We start from the raw sequence: 19,590 nt of genomic DNA on the forward strand, positions 1-19,590 counted from the left end.
TGCTAGAAAGCTGAAGATGAAGAGGAACTTCATAAGAGCGCTGTACCAAGTATTTGCCCTCGCTATCTGAAGGTTTTGGAGCTTTTTTGCAAAGAAGAGTGGGCAAATACTGCCACATCAAGATATGCCACACTGATAGACCCTTACCCAAACAGACTGTGTGCTGTGGTAAAAGCCAAAGGTGCTGCAACAAAGTATGATTTTGAAGGTGGGCATACTTATGCTACCGGGTTATTGTACCTTTATTTATTTTTTTCTCTTTAAAAGATTTCAGTTTGTTTTTCAATTTCGTTGTACAGTTAATTGGTCACATTCAAGCTGCAAAAAGTTGGGAAATGATTTCTCATTTTTCTACATCACAAAACCTGGCATTTGAACACGGGTGTGTAGACTTTTTAAATCCAATTTATGTATTCATAACTGAATGTGTTGTCTGTTAGAATACAGAAAAGAATGCTTGTGTAAATAAATACATTTAAATTAATTTTTTTCATCATCCATCCAAACTCTTTTCAAAGATCTTCGAGGCATTTGTGATGCAATCAATACAACATTAAGTTGACTATACCAGTGTATTTAGGGGGAAATGAATCTACAAGCACTTAGCTCATGTGGGATGATCTGGCTGTCTTTCTTCAACCATTCATTTCAACGATTGATTTGAACAAAACAAGCCCACTGAAATGTATTCCTACCACTAATTTCACTTGCCCCTGCTTGAGCCGTCACCTTATCGTGGTGGAGGGGTGTCCCAATGATCCTAGGAGCTAAGTTGTCTGGGGCTTTATGCCCCTGGCAGGGTCACCCATGACAAACAGGTCCTAGGTGAGGGACCAGACAAAGCACGGCTCAAAGACCCCTTATAATGACGACAAACAATGGACCTGGCTTTCCCTTGCCTGGACGCGGGTCACTGACCCCCCCCCCCCTCCCACTGGAGCCAGGCCTGGTGGTGGGGCATGAAGGCACCCATGGGGCCCGCCCGGGCACAGCCCGAAAGGGTAACGTGGGTCCCCCTTCCCATGGGCTCACCACCTGTGGGAGGGGCCATAGGGGTCGGGTGCAGTGTGAGCTGGGCGGTGGCCGAAGGCGGGGACCTTGGCGATCCGATCCTCGGCTACAGAAGCTGACTCTAGGGACGTGGAATGTTACCTCTCTGGCAGGGAAGGAGCCCGAACTGGTGTTTGAGGTTGAGAAGTTCCAACTAGATATAGTCGGACTCGCCTCCACACACAGCTTGGGCTCTGGTACCAGTCCTCTCGAGAGGGGTTGGATTCTCTTCCACTCTGGAGTTGCCCATGGTGAGAGGCGCCGAGCAGGTGTTTATTTCCCCCCGGCTTGTCGCCTGTACGTTGGGGTTCACCCCAGTGGACGAGATGGTAGCCTCCCTCCGCCTTCGGGTGGGGGGGATGGGTCCAGACTGTTGTTTGTGCCTATGCACCAAACAGCAGTTCAGAGTACCCACCCTTTTTGGAGTCCTTGGAGCTAGAGAGGTGCTAGAGAGCGCTCCCGGTGGGGACTCCATCATTCTGCTGGGGGACTTCAATGCTCCCATGGGCAATGACCGTGAGACCTGGAAGGGCGTGATTGGGAGGAACGGCCCCCCCCGATCAGAACCCAAGCGGTGTTCTGTTATTGGACTTCTGTGCCCGTCACGAATTGTCCATAACAAACACCATGTTCAAGCATAAGGGTGTCCACACGTGTACTTGGCACCAGGACACCCTAGGTCACAGTTCGATGATCGACTTTGTGGTTGTTCATCGGACTTGCGGTGAAGAGAGGGGCGGAGATGTCAACTGGTCACCACCTGGTGATGAGTTGGCTCTGATGGTGGGGGAAGATGCCAGTCTGACGCGGCAGGCCCAAACGTATTGTGAGGGTCTGCTTGGAACGTCTGGCAGAATCCCCTGTCAGAAGGAGTTTCAACTCCCACCTCCGACAGAACTTTGCTCATGTTCCGGGGGCGGCGGGGGACATTGAGTCCGAGTGGACCATGTTCCGCGCCTCCATTGCTGAGGCGGCCGACCGGCGCTGTGGCCATAAGGTGGTCGGTGCCTGTCGTGGCGGAAATCCCCGAACCCGTTGGTGGACACCAACGGTGAGGGATGCTGTCAAGCTGAAGGAGGAGTCCTACCGGGCCTTTCGGTCCCTGTACGACCGGAAGATTTTGGTCCGCATATCCGGCAGTAAGTCGGACTTGTTCCCGGCGAGGGTTGGACTCCGCCAAGGCTGCCCTTTATCACCGAGGTGTTCTGGGCACGTCCCACCGGGAGGAGACCCCGGTGACGACCCACGATACGCTGGAGAGACTCTGTCCTTCGGCTGGATGAAGTGGCTGGGGAGAGGGAAGTCTGGGCGTCCTTGCTAAAGCTACTGACCCCGTGACCTGACTCGGATAAGCGGTAGAAAATGGATGGATGGATGGATAATTTCACTTGTTGTGGTCTTAAAAAAACATCCGGACTTTCTATATATTTGACAATTAGACCGCAGAACAGTTAGTAGTTCAATGAGGAAATGTCCTCGGCCTTTGCACTTGATGTGTCAGGCTGACGTGACCAAAATGTGGGCGGGCCAAAATCTGGCTGAAAAGCAAATATTTCCTCAGAAAACAAGCCAAAACGTACTACTAACTCTTTTTGGGGAGGATTTTTAGGATATTCCAGAACTATGGAATGTTCACAGCATTAGAGAGGTCATTTAATTTAAAACTGTTCACGTTGTAAGAAATTATTTTCACAGACACACTAAAATGAAAGTCACTCTTCAAAATTAGTTCAACAGTAAGCAGTTGTGAATGGTCCCAAAAACAAAACCTAAAAATAACAGACCAATTATAATATTCTGAATCTCCAAACTTCCAAATTTAGGGGCTGTTCACTACCGAGATCTGTGGGATAGCCTTTATTTTCTAACAGGATTTGGGAGGCCTCTACTGTGATAAATTAAAAAATACATTTCCCTTCACTTAGATGTTCCGACTCTGACAATATGAATTAATTAAATAATTAAAGAAATGGATTTTGATTATTTTGCAGTTGTAACTCAGATGTATCCAACCTGTATAGTTATTGTTGTCCCCACCCTCTGATGACGTCCTACAGAGTCGTGGTTGGCAGGCTCGCGTAGCAGACCTGGAGGCGGCACTCGCTCGGGAGAAGGACACAAGCCGCAAACTACTCGCCGAAAAAGACCATGAAGTGGCTGAGATTCAGGCAAAGATGCTGCAACAGTTGAATGAATATGAACAGTTGCTGGATGTTAAATTTGCTCTTGACATGGAGATCAATGCATACCGCAAACTTCTGGAGGGAGAAGAGGAAAGGCGAGTGCCGAATAACAACATTTACTATATTCTGTCTGTCTCTGTATTTAACCCTCCTGTCTTTCATTTGCAGGTTGAAACTGCATCCCAGCCCTTCCTCGCGTGTCACCATGTCTCGAGTCTCATCCAGCAGCCGTAGTGTTCGGACTACGCAGGGGAAAAGGAAGCGTGTTGATGTTGAGGAACAGGAAGCTAGCAGCTCAGTGTCCATTGCTCATTCCTCCTCAGCCACAGGACCCGTCGTTATCGATGAGATCGACACTGATGGCAAATTCATAAGCCTCCACAACACTGGTGATGAGGTAACATCTGATGCTGCACTTTTCGATGTGTGAAGAAATAGAAAATAATTCTTTTCAGCCTCACTGTGTTCATCGAGATACACTGTAAACCTCTGTCTTTGTTGAAGGACCAGGCCATGGTGGGCTGTGAATTAATTAAAACTATTGGAAGTGTGACGGCCACTTTCGAATTCGCACCCAAATGTGTCATCAAAGCTGGACAAAAAGTCACGGTAAGAGTTTGAAAATCACCGAGGCACCCAAGGTTATAAAAGTTTAAACACCCAAAGAAAACAAAAAAGGTGATAAGTATATAATTGTGTTCAGTTTAAGGATGAAGACACTTGAGCAAGTATAAGATGGCCAGCTTAGTTTTTGTATGGCTTAGCACAGTAGTTCTCAATCTTTTTCCACCAAGTCCCACCCAAAAAAAAAAAAAAAAAATTGTCTCTCCAAGTACCACGATAGTGATCAACATTAAAATAGAAGAGCGTATTTATCAAAAACGAGTGCCGCCGGTGAATTCCCTCCGGAAAAAGTAGTCCCATATTTAGTCCAGGACCGCCACTAGCCAACAATGCTGGCGGGCCACATATAATTGAGTTTATGACAGAGGCGTGCCGGTGGAAATTTGGACGTGGGCTGCATTTGGCCCGCGGGACAGACTTTAGACATGACTACCCTAAGGTGTAAGGGAATCAAGTCAAAATATTACGATCATTTAAAAAAAAAAAAAAAAGACTAAAGATTTAATACTACATTAAATATTTTTTAAAAACTGGAAAAAATAATATAATTAAGCATATTTTTTTTTACATGAAAAACATTTGAATAAATAGTAGTCTAACAATAATAAGGTCAAATATAAGTTTTTTTTAATTTTTTTATTTGCCGGAATACAGTCAAAATGTTACAAGCAAGTATGTACCCAAGTATAATGATTCAATTAAATGTACCGGACTTTCACGACCATAAGGCGCACTTAAAAGTCTTAAATTTTCTCCCAAATGGACGGGGGGCGCCTTGTGTGCACCGAGGTCCAAAATCGGAAAATGTTGTGTGACTTTGATGAGCGCTCCGCTTGACTGACTGGGAGCATTTCCTGCTGACACGCTGCTTATACAGAGGAAAGGCGGACATGACTGAGGACAGCATGCGGACGTTAATGGGGGAATGGTGTGCGTGAAGGACGCCGCTAAAGCCACGCCCCCAGTAGGTATATAGCGCCGGTATGTGCATTGTGCAAAACATCGGTTTGGCTAAGGACCCGTGAAAATGGCATGCTAGCGTATGTTTTAAGCTAGCGTATGTTTTACCATGCCTGCGCCCAATAATACGGCGGGCCTTAGGTATGTGTTAAATACAGAAATAGACCCCGTAACTGAGACTGCGCCTTTTAATGCGGTGCGCCTTATTGTCGTGAAAATGCGGTATTTGAGTTGATAAAATTACTTATATTAACCTTTATAAGGTTGAATGCATGTTTTGTATAATCTCTCTTTGTTCCATAATTCACTCCAGTGTGCTCACTTTGCTTAGTGGGACATCCTATGTAGAACAGCAAGCTCTTTGGCCCGTCTATATCTTCTGATGCGACTGCAGCTGACTGGGATGTTGTGTGAATTTTCTCTCATGAAAATGTATTGAATCTGAAAGAACACCCCTCTTAAAGCTGTGTTTTGACCTTGGGCGTTGGGGAGAGAGAGAGTTTACTTTCGGCAGAATATTTCTATCCTCCCTCCCTCCCCTCACACCTTCTCCTCTCACCCGTTACCTTTTTGCAAACAGAATTTATATCGCTCTTTGTAATAATAACCCCAAAGACAATAATATCACTTTCATAATTATTCTGCCAGAAAGAGATTTGCCAAAACACATTGCACATAAAAGGTAAATAACAATTGTACCTCAATAAAAGTTTAAAGACAAACAGGTCTGAAAGATTAAATGGGAATGTATTGAACTTGAAAGTTAAATAAAATTGACTCATTTGCGACTCACTTTGAGAATCACTGGCTTAGCGCTTACAGTAATCCCCCCCCCCCCCAAAAAAGATGAACACATCTGTATATCATTTGTTTACATTTTCAATTGGCAATTGAAAATCACAAAATGAAAAATTAACTATAGCCATAATGTAAAAAAAAAGCCTACTAGAACATCTAAGCTTGGGTTTTATCTTTTATATCACAAAAACCTGGCATTTTAATAGGGGTGTGTGGACTTCATATATTCACTATACATTATTAGTTGTGAAACAGATTATTTGTGTTCTAGTCTGAAAATATTTATGTATAAACTGGTGGTGTCCAAACTACGGCCCGCGGGCCATTTGCGGCTTGCCATCCATTTTTTGTGACCCACAGCAATGTACTTAAAATAAAATTGAACACGGACCGCAACCCTAATTTTCCTGGCTTCCAAATATTGCCATGTGCAGCATGTTGGTTTTCCTCGTCTCTCGCCTCTAAGTAGAGGTGGGTAGAGTACCCAAATATTGTACCCAATTAAGAGTACTGATACTGAATATGACTCAAGTAAAAGTAAAAAGTAGTCCTCCAAATATTTACTTGAGTAAGAGTAAAAAAGTACTCAGTGAAAAAACTACTCCAGTAACTTGTGAGTAACTTCTGAGTAATAAAAAATAAAATAAAAATAAAAATCAGAGCATGAACGTCAAATAAAATACAATAAAAAAATGGCAATCCCACATCTTTACAGGAGAGATGAGATATTAAGAGAGATCAAAGTATGCATATGTGTACATTTTCAAACCTTAATTGATGTACATGAGACCAGCATTATCAGACGGATCTGGATAATATCATTTTCCTGTGACGAATAATACGAAAGTTTTGAATCTTTAAAATCGGTGAAAATGCACCAAATTCTGGCCAACATCTTACTATGAAGACAATATGGGTCCAGATTGGGTAACTTGTAATAAATTATCGAAATTAGCATTGGAAGTGACAGAAAATACTGTATGACCCATCATGGCGGGTCAGAGTAACATCGCACGGGACCTGATCAGTGGCGGTTCCCAAAAATGTGTGCGAATCGAGAAAAAAAATATAATACAGATTGTCGTATGGATTTGAAAATGATTTTATTCACCTAGAAGTTTTTGAGGGGGTTTGTCAACTATAAATTTGGGAAATGTCAGAGAATTTTAACGCATAGAGAAATTTTGAAGTTGTGATTAAAACTAGGACACTTGTCGTACGTCATCAATAGTGGTGAATAATGTGGTAGGGTTCTGCATCAGAAGTTGTGTGAGACTTAAGAACCGTATTTTTCTTCTGCCAATTTTGGTAGGATTGCAGTTCAAGAGTGTCAGGTGAAGCAGAATTCAGCACAATAGAATTTTTATGACAACTTAAGGAAGTGTGAACACTCAAGGGAATGTTCTCTGTTTGCAGCTTTGGGCATCTGATGCTGGCATGAGCTGCAAACCCCCCACTGATCTGATTTGGAAAAACCAGTCCTCCTGGAGCTTTGGGGAAGATGTCCATGTGGTTTTGATCAACTGTCAGGGAGAGGTGAATGTCTTTAAGGTCGTGGTTGGGAACAGCGCCCCATACTGTGCCAACTGTAATTTTATGTCAACTGGAGAAAACTGAATTGACAAATTCCAAGATTCATTGTGTTGCGAATATAAAGGACGAGTATTTGTTAATGTGTACTGAAGCACTGTCAGTCAGCGCATTGAATTTGATATTTTGTTTGTGTGCATGCATGTGTGTTAGGAGGTGGCAAAGAGAAACACTACTTACAAAACAGCCGATGAAGGGGATGTTGAAGATGATGCTGATTACGGAGAGGAGATTATCAAAGATGACCCCCACCAGCAGCAAGTGAGTGCAAAACCTGTAGAGCTTTTTAGTCGGAAATATGGAATACAAACAGTGGTTACTACAGAAGATATTTTTTTTCTGGCAATTTTGCCCAGTAGTCTTTATTCCAACCAGCATTCCTGGTGATAAATATCATTGGTCATTTAGCTAACCTTATACTGTGACAAAAGCTTGCTCACCTGTCTTGTTTTTCCTCTCCCATACTGCGATTAACACCTGTCGTTTAATGCCTTCTAGCAAACTACACGATCATATGGAATCTGAGAGTTTGTAATTTGTAATGCAAATTAAATGTTGGGGTGTATAGGATTTTTATCCTATTGCTTAAAGATCAGACTACAAGACAAATTTGGTCTTTCACGATTGCACTATGCCAGACTACTGCCATAAAATCTTGCGGTATGTCAGTCAGACAGTGGCAACACTACGCGACGTGTATTCCGATCCCACCTCAGCCGTCTTTTACGATCACTGTCGGGGAGGCATGACCAGAAAACGTGTCACCTTTCACTGCAACCGGATACAAAAACATTTTTAAAAAAACATGCTCAGGAGAGGACGTTTTGGGCTGTCCATTCAAGAAGGGTTTGAGGTATGTTCACATACTTTTGATACGATACGGCTTGCAAGTAGGCAACAAAACGTTATGTATCCTAGCAAGCTAGTGCTAGCACTAACGTTTGTCCGTAAACTTGCGGACGGTCTGTAGAATCATGCTCAAAAGCTTCAGTAGACATTGGTTTGGGCGTGTGAATAAATGTTGACAACAGCGAACAAGTTTGTTGACAACGGCCAGCACGGGAGGTGATGCGCCGGTCACAATACGCGTTCCTATTGGTCGACACGTCAAGGTGCACTGTCGGAGAGTTGTCGTTGATAGGTCACACTACACGGAAGACTACTTTTGAATAGACTTACACCGATTTTATCGGTCTGGTCGGGATCGGCCGATAATTAGCATTTCATGCTGATCGGCTTTCATGTCATAATTCGCCATTGATCGGCTCCGCATAAGACATTTACTCTGCGTCGCCATCGTGCACAGTATATTTGAATTGATTGACTGATTAGTACTGTAAATATCTGACGGCCAATAAAGTTATTAAAAATATTTTTTTTAATAACATGTTGGCAGTGTGGGACAGACAACACATAATGCAAACTTGCATGACACATTTTCTCATTCACGATTGCATTGTCAGACTACTGCAATACTGTTTTTTACGATCATTGGGCTTTATCCTGTCAAATGCAACAGTTTAAGGCTTGCTTGAGGTATATTTGTTGTAAATATAAATTTTGGAGCAATTAAGTATATATAGTAAATGAACGGGTCATTTATATAGACACATTGGTCCATCTTGTGATAAGATCGGTTATTGTTTTTTTTTAAACTTGCTGATGAGTGATCGGCCCCAAAAGTCCTGATTGTGTAAAGCCTACTTTTGAAATCAAGTAATCAGTAAAGTAACCAAGTTACTTTTTCGAGGTAACTGTGGCAACACTGCTTGACAAGTCATCTCGTTTCGAGTTGGAAAACTGCATTTGAATTAAGATTAGAAACGTTTTGTGGGGGTCATTCGCGCCAGCCTGGCCACCCAGTCTGCATTGTTGCGCACTTGCCAGTGTGACGTAGCCACCTGCATGAACGTCGATGAAGTGTGCAAAAAAGAGGCCGGCAACCTGCATGGCTTGCAACTCGCGCATTAAAGACACAACAAGAATGATGTCGAACTTAATCCGTCACTACAAAACTCACAAAAGGCTGGTAAGATAATTTAACAGTATAGCTAGCTGGTCAAACGTGAAGTTTTATAAACTGGTTTGGGACAATTAAAAAGCAAAAGTGGTTGTGAACCTTTTAGTACAGCTAAGTAACACAACTCGGGGTGGGACGGTTTATGTCCGAACCTTTCATTTCGGTTCATGGGTACACTAAAGTCTTCTTTTTTTTTTTTTTTTTTTTTTTTTTTTTTTTGACATCACTACGTCAGCGCTTCAGAATCGAACTTTTTTTTTTTTTTTTTTTTTTTTTTTTTCCTGATGACGCGACGCTCTTACGTGCTGTCGCCCCATCAGCACACATACAATGAATGGATGGGAAAGTCAAGTGCGTCAAGACGTGTGGCCAAGTGCAGCGTGAAGAGGCCTTAATGCGTTTAATGAGTGGTTGGAACAAACAACAAACTACTCCATTGTGCTCTCGCAAAGTTTTCCATTTAACGGAAATCTGTCACAGCAATGGAGAACTTTTAACTCCTGGGTTAACTTGTTTTTACAACCCCAATTCCAATGAAGTTGGGACGCTGTGTTAAACATAAATAAAAGCAGAATACAATGATTTGCAAATCATGTTCAACCTATATTTAATTGAATACACTACAAAGACAAGATATTTAATGTTCAAACTGATCAACTTTGTTTTTTTTAGCAAATAATCGTTAACTTAGAATTTTATGGCTGCAACACGTTCCCAAAAAGCTGGGACAGGGTCATGTTTACCACTGTGTTGCATCACCTTTTCTTTTAACAACATTCAATAAATGTTTCGGAACTGAGGACACTAATTGTTGAAGCTTTGTCGGTGGAATTCTTTCCATTCTTGCTTGATGTACAGCTTCAGCTTCATAATGCGCCACACATTTTCCAATGGGAGACAGGTCTGGACCTGCAGTCCGGTCTTGTACCCGCACTCTTTTACAGGGGCGTCCATGAAAAAGACGTTGCTTGGATGGCAACATATGTTTCTCCAAAACCTGTATGTACCTTTCAGCATTAATGGTGCCTTCACTGATGTGTAAGTTACTCATGCCATTGGCACTAACGCAGCCCCATACCATCACAGATGCTGGCTTTTGAACTTTGCGTCCATAACAGTCCGGATGGTTCTTTTCCTCTTTGGCCCGGAGGACACGACGTCCAAAATTTCCAAAAACAATTTGAAATGTGGACTCGCCTGACCACAGAACACTTTTCCACTTTGCATCAGTCCATCTTGGATGAGCTTGGGCCCAGAGAAGCCGGTGGCGTTTCTGGGTGTTGTTGATGAATGGCTTTTGTTTTGCATAGTAGACTTTTAAGTTGCACTTACGGATGCAGCGCCGAACTGTATTTACTGACATTGGTTTTCTGAAGTGTTTCTGAGTCCAAGTGGTGATATCCTTTACACATTGATGTCGGTTTTTATGCAGTGCCGCCTGAGGGATCGAAGGTCACGGGTATTCAATGTTGGTTTTCGGCCTCGCCGCTTCCATGTAGTGATTTCTCCAGATTCTCTGAACCTTTTGATGATATTATGGACCGGAGATGATGAAATCCCTAAATTCCTTGCAATTGTACGTTGAGAAACATTGTCCTGAAACTGTTCGACTATTTTCTCACGCACTTGTTCACAAAGAGGTGAACCTCGCCCCATCTTTGCTTGTGAATGACTGAGCAATTCAGGGAAGCTCCTTTTCTACCCAATCATGGCACCCACCTGTTCACCTGTGGGATGTTCCAAACAGGTGTTCGATGAGCATTCCTCAACTTTCTCAGTCTTTTTGGCCACCTGTCCCAACTTTTTTGAATCGTATTTCAGCCATAAAATTCTAAGTCAATGATTATTTGCTAAAAACAAAATTGATCAGTTTAAACATGAAATATCTTGTCTTTGTAGTGTATTCAAGTTAATATAGGTCGAACATGATTTGCAAATCATTGTATTATGTTTTTATTTATGTTTAACACAACATCCCAACTTCATTGGAATTGGTGTTGTATATCTAAATGTAAGTTAGGAATGTTAAAATGTGAATGTCGTCCATTCATTTTTTTTTATTTTTTATTTTTTTTTTACAGCATAACCTAGTCAGGCTAATGTTCGGGTGAATCTTTTCAATAACTTGAAAATCAATTAGGTCACAAAATGTAGTGTGTTCGAGCCTGAAATTCCACTGTAGCCATCACATGGGGCTTTCATTATAAGACTGAAGGCCTCTTTATACTCGCGGGGGCGGCGACCGCGCTACCGTCACTGCGGCTATCCCGCTCGCAGTTCCCCTTTACACTTGAGCGCAACCCACGCTCGCTGTTGATAATGTTACTGCAGTTCTCCTCCAAGTCGGGGGCATCGGCCGGTGTTGCCTAGGACACCACAGGGTGGAGTTTCCGCTGCAGTTTTCGGCCATTTCCGTTAGCCGTTTATTTACTTTGCGGAACAAGGAACAAAGCAACAACAATGGCGACCGTGGAACAGTGTCTGCTAGTGACCTATGTGTCGGTCACGTGATGCAATGCGGGCGCAGGAGTATAACGAGGCCTTTAAGAAGCAAAAACTCACCTGTCCATCTCTGCCGATTTGGACCTTCTTGTTGTCGTTCATATGTTGGGTGCACTGGAAAGGAAATTTTTTTTTTTCCTTGCAGATCCACTCCACACTGAAAACTCCTCCTAATCCCCCGAAACCCCAATCTTGAAACCTCTTATGACTGACAGTCGATGACATGGGAGCATATCCCAGGAAGAATAAAAACAATTCCAATGCACAAAGTCTGAAAAACTAGACTAGAAATGTCTATTTAACTATTAAAATTTCATTCTTTGTGGCTTTGCATTGTCACTGAGCAGTCATCCTTTTTAATGTCTCTTAACTTTTTAGTTTCGGCGTCATAATTGTTGAATACGGCCAAAGCAGAGGCAGTGTTTGTCACGCTACCCCTAAATGAACAACACTGCCATATGTAGTTCAAATGAAACTGCCTTTTGAATGACGTAAAATCTTATCCGTGCGCTGACAAATAAAACATTTACAGCAACAGACGGACAAGTGTGAATGCATACAATCCGCCAGTTGGATACAGTTATAGAGCAGGACATATTGCCTAAAATGTCGAAAAACAAATGCCCAGTCACTGTTTGTATGGTTTGTATTACAACTCTCTCTTCTTCCATGCCAGCCTGTGTGTGGTCAAGTGTCTGTGTGGTGGGGTGTGCAGTAAAACAGTACTGTATATATCAGTGTAAATTGAATTTCTCCTTCAGAGATTATAATAAGTATACGGTCCCCTCCCAAAAGTATTGGAATGGCAAGGTGTATTCCTTTGTTTTTGTTGTATAGTGAGGGCATTTGGGTTTCAGATCAGAAGTTTAATATGAGACAAAAGTTTCATGTTTCACAGATGAGCTTGTGTGTTTTGAGATCATAAGCAGGTGCGTTCTTTCTTCATACTTTGGTAGAGGTTAATCTTGGGCTCATCCATAAAACTTTGTTCCAAAACGTTTGTGGCTCGTCTCTGTACTTCTTTGCAAAATCCAATCTGGCCTTCCGATTCTTTTTGCTGATGAGTGGTTTGCATATTGCGGTATGGCCTCTATATTTCTTCTGTCTTCGAACAGTGGCTTGTGATACCTTCACCCTTGACCTGTGGAGGTTGGCAGTGATGTTACTGACTGTTGTCTTTGGGTTTTCTTCACAGCTCTCACAATGTTTCCGTCATCAACTGCTATTGATACGCTTGGCCGACCTGTCCGATGTCTGCTTCTCAGTGCACCAGTACTTTCTTACTTTTTCAGGACATTCGTAATTGTTGTATTGGCTATGCCCAATGTTTGTGCAATAGCGCTGATCAGTTTCCGCTCTTCTCTCAGCTTCAAAACGGTTGGCTTTTCTCCGGTCTTCCATGTTTGCTTAACAGCAAATGCAGTTTTCACAGGTGAAACCCAAAGCCATAAACAAGCACTATCTAATGTTTAAGCAATCAATCTGAAAGGCAACACCTGAGCAACTAGAAACACCCATCAGTCAATTTTGCTCAATTGAAAAGTGGGTGGCAAAAGGTGCTCTGTCCTGAGTTCACGCATCTAGATGTAAATACCATGAAATAAAAGCTGGAATTCTGAACTTTTGTCTCATATTAATCTTTTGATCTGAAACCCAAATGTCTTCAGCATACAACAAAAACAAAGGAATTGACCTTGCCGTTCTAATACTTTTGGGAGGGGACTGTACATGTATTTAACTTTGTCCGAAGACACCAGCCATACAGCAAACATAATTATTTTTATTTATTTTTTTTACAAGTTGGGCTTCAATCAATCATGTCATCAATCCTAGTTAGCAAAGCATACACAGGAGGTCAGCAATTTGTTTATGTTTATGAATATGTTTGGCATATACATGCAAGGCCTTTTCACACTGCATTTGGCAACTTTCCTATTCATCGTGTGTGCGCGACGAGGGGCCGTCAGTGTGTTTTTTTTTTTTTTTTTTTTTTAACGTAACGCCGAGTGTCGTGAGGGTGTCTTGACACTCAGCGTTGCGTCATGGGATAGAAAAATGTTCTATTCTGAAGCGTCGACACAGTGATGTCAATAAGCTCCTCCAATGGGAGCGGGGCTGGCATTAAATTAAAAGCTACAGTTACTGTAGCTTTAATTCATAATATGGAGTATGTATGATTCAATGAGGAGTCTGGTTGCCTTTACTTGTTTGCCACTTTTCCTTTAAACCGCCCAAGAGAAACATTTTCCAATTTTAACTTTGTTAACGCAAACGAACATCAACTCAGTACGTCATGGGATGCAAACTGTCTTGACTTTTATGCAGGATGACCCTCGCGGTCCCCAGAGAGGCTGTGCCATCATGTGATCCCACCCAAGCGACCAATCATCAACTGAGCCACCAGTCTGCTGCCAACTGTTATTTAAAAAAAAAAAAAAAAAAGCTTTTTCAGTACAATTTGGATTTTACTTGACATTTTGCTTTAAGTGCAACATTTGTTCTTTATTAAGATGCATTTCTTCTTGAAACCAAAATACGTTTGTAGATTGAAACACCCCCTTTTTTTGGGGGGGGGGGGGGGGGGGGGGACTGAAGTCACTGAAATATTTCTATTTTCTGTATCTTCCGGAGATTTTCTTGTGTGGAATTGTTTTGTGTTTTTGTTTTTAATGAATGCTTTAGACCCTCTAGTTTCAAATCAGGGACTTACGTTATTTTGAACTCTTTATGTATTTTATGAGACTGTATGAACAATTTACGTCAAGAGCACAACTTTAGTACAATGTTGAAATTACTGTGAGCCTAGACCATAAGAATCTTAAATATTCCCAATAAGGACTTTGACTCAATGTCACCTGGAGAAACCATGATTGCATTTTAACAAGGCAGAATACAGTTAAAATGTTTTAGTCAATCATGTACTTTAAAACCCTTGTGTGTGCTATGTGTGCCTAAATGTTAACTTATTCTGCAAGATACAGCTTTGGGTTTTATTCTTATAGAAAATGTGAGTTTGTTGGGACTGATCTTTGATAGAAGTGCACAACAGTTGTGTTCTTCTTAATTAGCACGGCGTAATTGAAGTACTCCTTGGTACGGTCTTAACAGTGTGCTAAGGCAGTAATTTGCCATCGTTGAATGAAATATTTTGTTATTTTTGACCGAAGTTCAAAAGCATTGAATTGGTGTGCGTTCCCATATCGCATGAAAATAGGTGTCGAGCGTATTTTTTCGTGCATTGCGTGCATATATAAGAAGAGAAGCAAGCCCATTTTATGCATAGTGTACTGAGTAAAGTGTGTTCTGTGGAAGCACTTTATATTGTATAAGCTGCAAATTTGTGTTTGTTGTCATATCTGCAGCCAGTAATTAAGGTCAGCAGACAAAGAAAGGTCTACTTCCCATTGAGCGATTGGTAAGTGCATTAATTTTGTCCGTTAATTTATAAACACTTGAGAGTCAGTCCCCCACCCCCCCACCCCTATGTGGCGACCATGTTGGGAAGGTCGTCGTTTCCACTGACGGCGACTCGTGTTTACGTTAAGACGAAGACAAACAATAGCGTTCATGTTGTATTTGTCTGCCCAAATGTGGATATTTCAGCTCACTTCTAACTTGAGAAAACACCTTCCAGTAAATTATAGCCGTTTTGTTGTTTTGGCTGTGTCAAACCGTAAAACACGCATCTCTTGGAGTACGTGCGAATCTGGCTCACACTGTACACACACACACACACACACACGCCACAATATCAGAATTTGCACATTCACTTTCTATTTTGTTATTTTTATTTTATTGATGTTCATGCAGCGGCACGGTGACCAACTGGTTAGCACATCTGCCTCACAGTTCTGAGGACCGGGGTTCAATCCCCGGCCCCGCCTGTGTGGAGTTTGCATGTTCTCCCCGTGTCTGCGTGGGTTTTCTCCGGGTACTCCGGTTTCCTCCCACACGCCAAAAACATGCGGGATAGGTTAATTGAAGACTCTTAAGTGAGTCTAGTGAGGATAGTGATAAAAATCAGAAGTTACCATTGACTCAGTACTTGAGTAGTTTTTACACTGTGTAGTTTTTAGGGTTTTTTATTTTTTATTTTTTTGGAGGACTACTTTTTACTTTTATTTGAGTAACATTATTGTTAAGTAACAGTACTCTTACGTGAGTACAATATTTGGCTACTCTACCCACCTCTGGTCCTCATCTAATATAGCCTCCCAACATGACCTCTGCCACGACTGACACATTCATTCTTCATTTGAAATGCTTTTCCAGGCCTTTACTGTAGCCTATTTCAGTTCTTGTTTGTTTCTGGGGGGTTCTCCATTCAGTCTAGTCTTCAGGAGGTAAAATGCATGCTCTATTTGGTTTAGGTCCAGTGACTGACTTGGCCAGTCTAAGACCTTCCACTTTTTCCCCTTGATGACAGGAAACTGCATCCACACTAATCGGGAGAAGCTTCATCATGCAACAAGGCAATGACCCAAAACACACTGTCAACACAACAATGGACTTCATCAGGGGAAAAAGTGGAAGGTCTTGGACTGGCCAAGTCAATCACTGGACCTTAACTCAATAGAGCATGCATTTTCGTCCTGAAGAGGAGACTGAAGGGAGAAACGCCCACAAACAAACTAGAACTGAAAGAGGCTGCAGTAAAGGCCTGGAAAAGCATTTCAAATGCAAAGAATGCAACAGTCTGGTCAAGTCAATGGGTCACAGGCTTGATGCAGTTCTTACAAGTGAGGGTTATGCCACCAAATACTAAATGTTATCCACTTAAGTTAATTTAATCATGTCTGTTCTAATACTTTTGCTCACTTGAAAAGTGGGAAGGTTCAAACAAAAGGTGCTCTGTCCTGAGTTGTTTTAACACATCTAGATGGAAATACCATGAAATAAAAGCTGGAATTCTGAACTTTTGTCTCTTTTTCATCTTTTTTTTTTGGTCTAATTTTAAGGGTAGGTGTATTTTAACAGGGAGAGAGAGAAAATCAAAAATCTATATATTCAAATTATTTTGCAATTCATTGAGGGAAATAAGGCTCTGTGGCCGCTGGCAGGCCGGCCGGTCAGGTAGGCAGGCGGGCGGGTGCGGAGCCCTCCCCGGGTTCGCGCCTCCACCCACCTACCTAGCTACTTACCCCGCCACGACTGCGGTGGCGGCACGGTGAACGACTGGTTAGCACATCTGCCTCACAGTTCTGAGGACCGGGTTCAAATCTGGCCTCGCCTGTGTGGCGTTTGCATGTTCTCCCCGTGCCTGTGTGGGTCTTCTCCGAGGACTCCGGTTTCCTCCCACATCCCAAAAACATGGATGGTAGGTTAATTGAAGACTCTAAATTGCCCGTAGGTTTGAATGTGAGTGAGAATGGTTGTTTGTTTATATGTGCCCTGCGATTGGCTGGCGCTCAGTTCAGGGTGTACCCCGCCTCTCGGCCGAAGACAGCTTGGGATAGGCTCCAGCACACCCGCCCCCTAGTGAGGATAAGCCGTACGAAAACTGAATGAATGAGGGTAATAAGTATTTGATCCCCTATCATAACATTACTTAGTAGAGAACCCCTTATTGGCCAGTACAAAGGTCAGATGTTTGTTGTAGTTGATCACCATGCTTGACAGTGGCGATGGTGTTCTTGGGGTCATAGTCTGAAGTCCTCTTCCTCCAAACGACGAGTCAAATGGATTCCAAATCATTCAGGTGCTCATAGGCAAACTTAGGACAGGAGTGTACATGCGCCTTCTTGAGCAGGGGGACCTTACAGGCACTCCAGGATTTGAATCCACTCTGGCGTAGTGTGTTACTAATGTTCTTCTTGGTAACTGTGGTCCCAGCTGCCTTGAGATCATTAACAAGCCCCTCCCATGTAGTTCTGGGCTGAGGCCTAACCTTTCTCATGATCATCGATACTCCACGAGGTGGAATAATGCAAGGAGCCGAAAGATTGACAGTCATTTGATGTTTCTTCCGTTTTCTAATTATTGCACCAACCGTTGTCTCCTTCACACATTCCTCTCGCCAGTGGTCTTGTAGCCCATTCCAGCCTTGTGCATGCCTACAATCTTGTCCCTGATGTCCTTAGAAAGTTCCTCGGTCTTGCCCATGATGGGAGAGGTTTGTGTCTGATTGATTGATGATGTGGACAGGTGTCTTTATACAGGTAGCTAAACAGTTTAGATTAGGAGTACTTTAATAAAGTGAGAAGAATCGTCTGATGGAGCCAGAATTCTTTATTGTTGGTAGGGGATCAAATACTTATTTCGCTCAATGAAATGCGAATAATTTAAAAAAAAAACTTTTTTCTTTTGGATATTCTGTCTCTCACTGTTAAAATAAACCTACCATCAAAATTGTAGACCGCTCATGTGTTTGTCAGTGGGCGAACTTACAAAATCAGTGAGGTGCTCAAATAATCATGTCCTTTATTTCGGATGCCATCTTAATTAACATTCTCCCACAACCGCGAGAACATCTGTTGGAGCACATGCTACTGCTCCGTCATAGAACTTTTCAAAATGTCATCCAAGTCTGTACTGTATGTCGAATCCAGGAGAAGGGCATGTTTATTCCTGAGGGCAAATCACATTCAGTCCATTTTAGCAGAGTAAGTATAGTCACTGGACTGAACTGTGCTACTGATGGCTAATCTAAATGATGAATTAATAAGAGTCTTGGTAAAGAATGTTGTATTCAATATTGATATTTTGTCCCATCAAAAATGAGCTGATCGTTTGCCTTAGATATCCTGCCCGCGACTCTGTATTCAAAAATGTCTTCATCAGTTTTATTTCGTTTTTTTTCCTCTCAATTCCACACTGGCTTCTGGTTGTTTCTCATTTGATTTCAAGCAAGCACCATGTTGGCAGATGTAGTATTTTATTTTAAATAAAAAATCTCTGGTTATCAACAAATACATTCCACAGAAACAACTCTTCTCAAGGTCTTAAGCGACATTCTGATGGCCTCTGATGCCGGGAAATGCTCACTCCTGGTTCTGCTTGATCTCAGAGCAGCGCTTGATACCATTGGTCGTCATATCCTCAAAGAAAACCTGAGGGACATGTAAGCATCTCGGGGACCATCCTTTACTCATTCCTATTCGATCTATAAAAGAAATCTTTTTCTGAGGTAGCAACCCTCCATCAGTTAGGGTCTGACCCCCTTTTCTGTGTGTTCCTCAAGGGTCAATCTCTGGGCCCATCATTTTTTTTGTGCTCCACATGCTTCCTCTCTCAGAGATGTCATCAACAAATTTTAAAGTAAGGCGTAATGGTTTTCTTTTTTTAACCCTGCTATTACCGATCACATAAATGCGATGGATGATCGCAAAATATGGATTAAATATGAAGTAATAATTGTTGCCCTCGACGGCGTGACTTCTAAAGTTGCCACATGTTTAGGGTCATTCGATCAGACCATAAAGTTTGAGGTGGAAAAAGTACGAACGATGTTATAGTTTTGTGTTGGCTTTTAATCCAGTACAGTACATTTGTTCAGTAAAGTTGTATTTAACTTTTAGGAACAATACACTCACGTTGAATCTTTTAGAATGTTGATTTAAGTACAATTTCTATTTCACCTTTATGCGCTATACATTTAAATTGAATCATTAAGTTTTTTTCCCCCCGATACACGTGGATAAAATTGTTGGTACCCCTCTCACAGTGGTCACAGAAATAAGTTGAATCTGACAAAAGTAATAATAAATAAAACTTATTATCCATCCATTCATTTTTCATGACCTGGCATGTGGGAATGCTGTAGTATGATCCATCATTTTCTGTGCCGCTTATCCTCACTAGGGTCGCGGGCGTGCTGGAGCCTATCCCAGCTATCTTCGGGCGAACTGGTCGCCAGCCAATCAT

General features: G+C 42.2%; 1 protein-coding gene across 4 annotated transcripts in view; it reads left to right on the forward strand.

Annotated features, from left to right (window-relative positions):
• lmnb1 (lamin B1) overlaps positions 1-19,590 on the forward strand; it is a 48,159-nt gene that overhangs the window by 14,097 nt on the left and 14,472 nt on the right. Inside the window, exons 6-12 of one of the 4 annotated variants that reach the window (XR_009784602.1) lie at positions 3,108-3,328; positions 3,402-3,630; positions 3,738-3,842; positions 7,032-7,151; positions 7,359-7,466; positions 14,053-15,142; positions 16,154-16,247. Coding sequence is in view for 3 of the 4 variants with exons in the window: in XM_061748019.1 (XP_061604003.1) it covers positions 3,108-3,328; positions 3,402-3,630; positions 3,738-3,842; positions 7,032-7,151; positions 7,359-7,466; positions 16,154-16,303 (933 nt within the window). In the remaining variant the exon portion in view is untranslated. Of the gene's footprint in view, positions 1-3,107; positions 3,329-3,401; positions 3,631-3,737; positions 3,843-7,031; positions 7,152-7,358; positions 7,467-14,052; positions 16,647-19,590 lie in introns of those variants that run through there. The other 3 variants (XM_061748019.1, XM_061748020.1, XM_061748021.1) reach the window with 3 other exon arrangements.

The sequence above is a fragment of the Phyllopteryx taeniolatus genome, chromosome 15 (genome assembly GCF_024500385.1).
Source record: "Phyllopteryx taeniolatus isolate TA_2022b chromosome 15, UOR_Ptae_1.2, whole genome shotgun sequence".
NCBI lineage: Eukaryota > Metazoa > Chordata > Actinopteri > Syngnathiformes > Syngnathidae > Phyllopteryx > Phyllopteryx taeniolatus.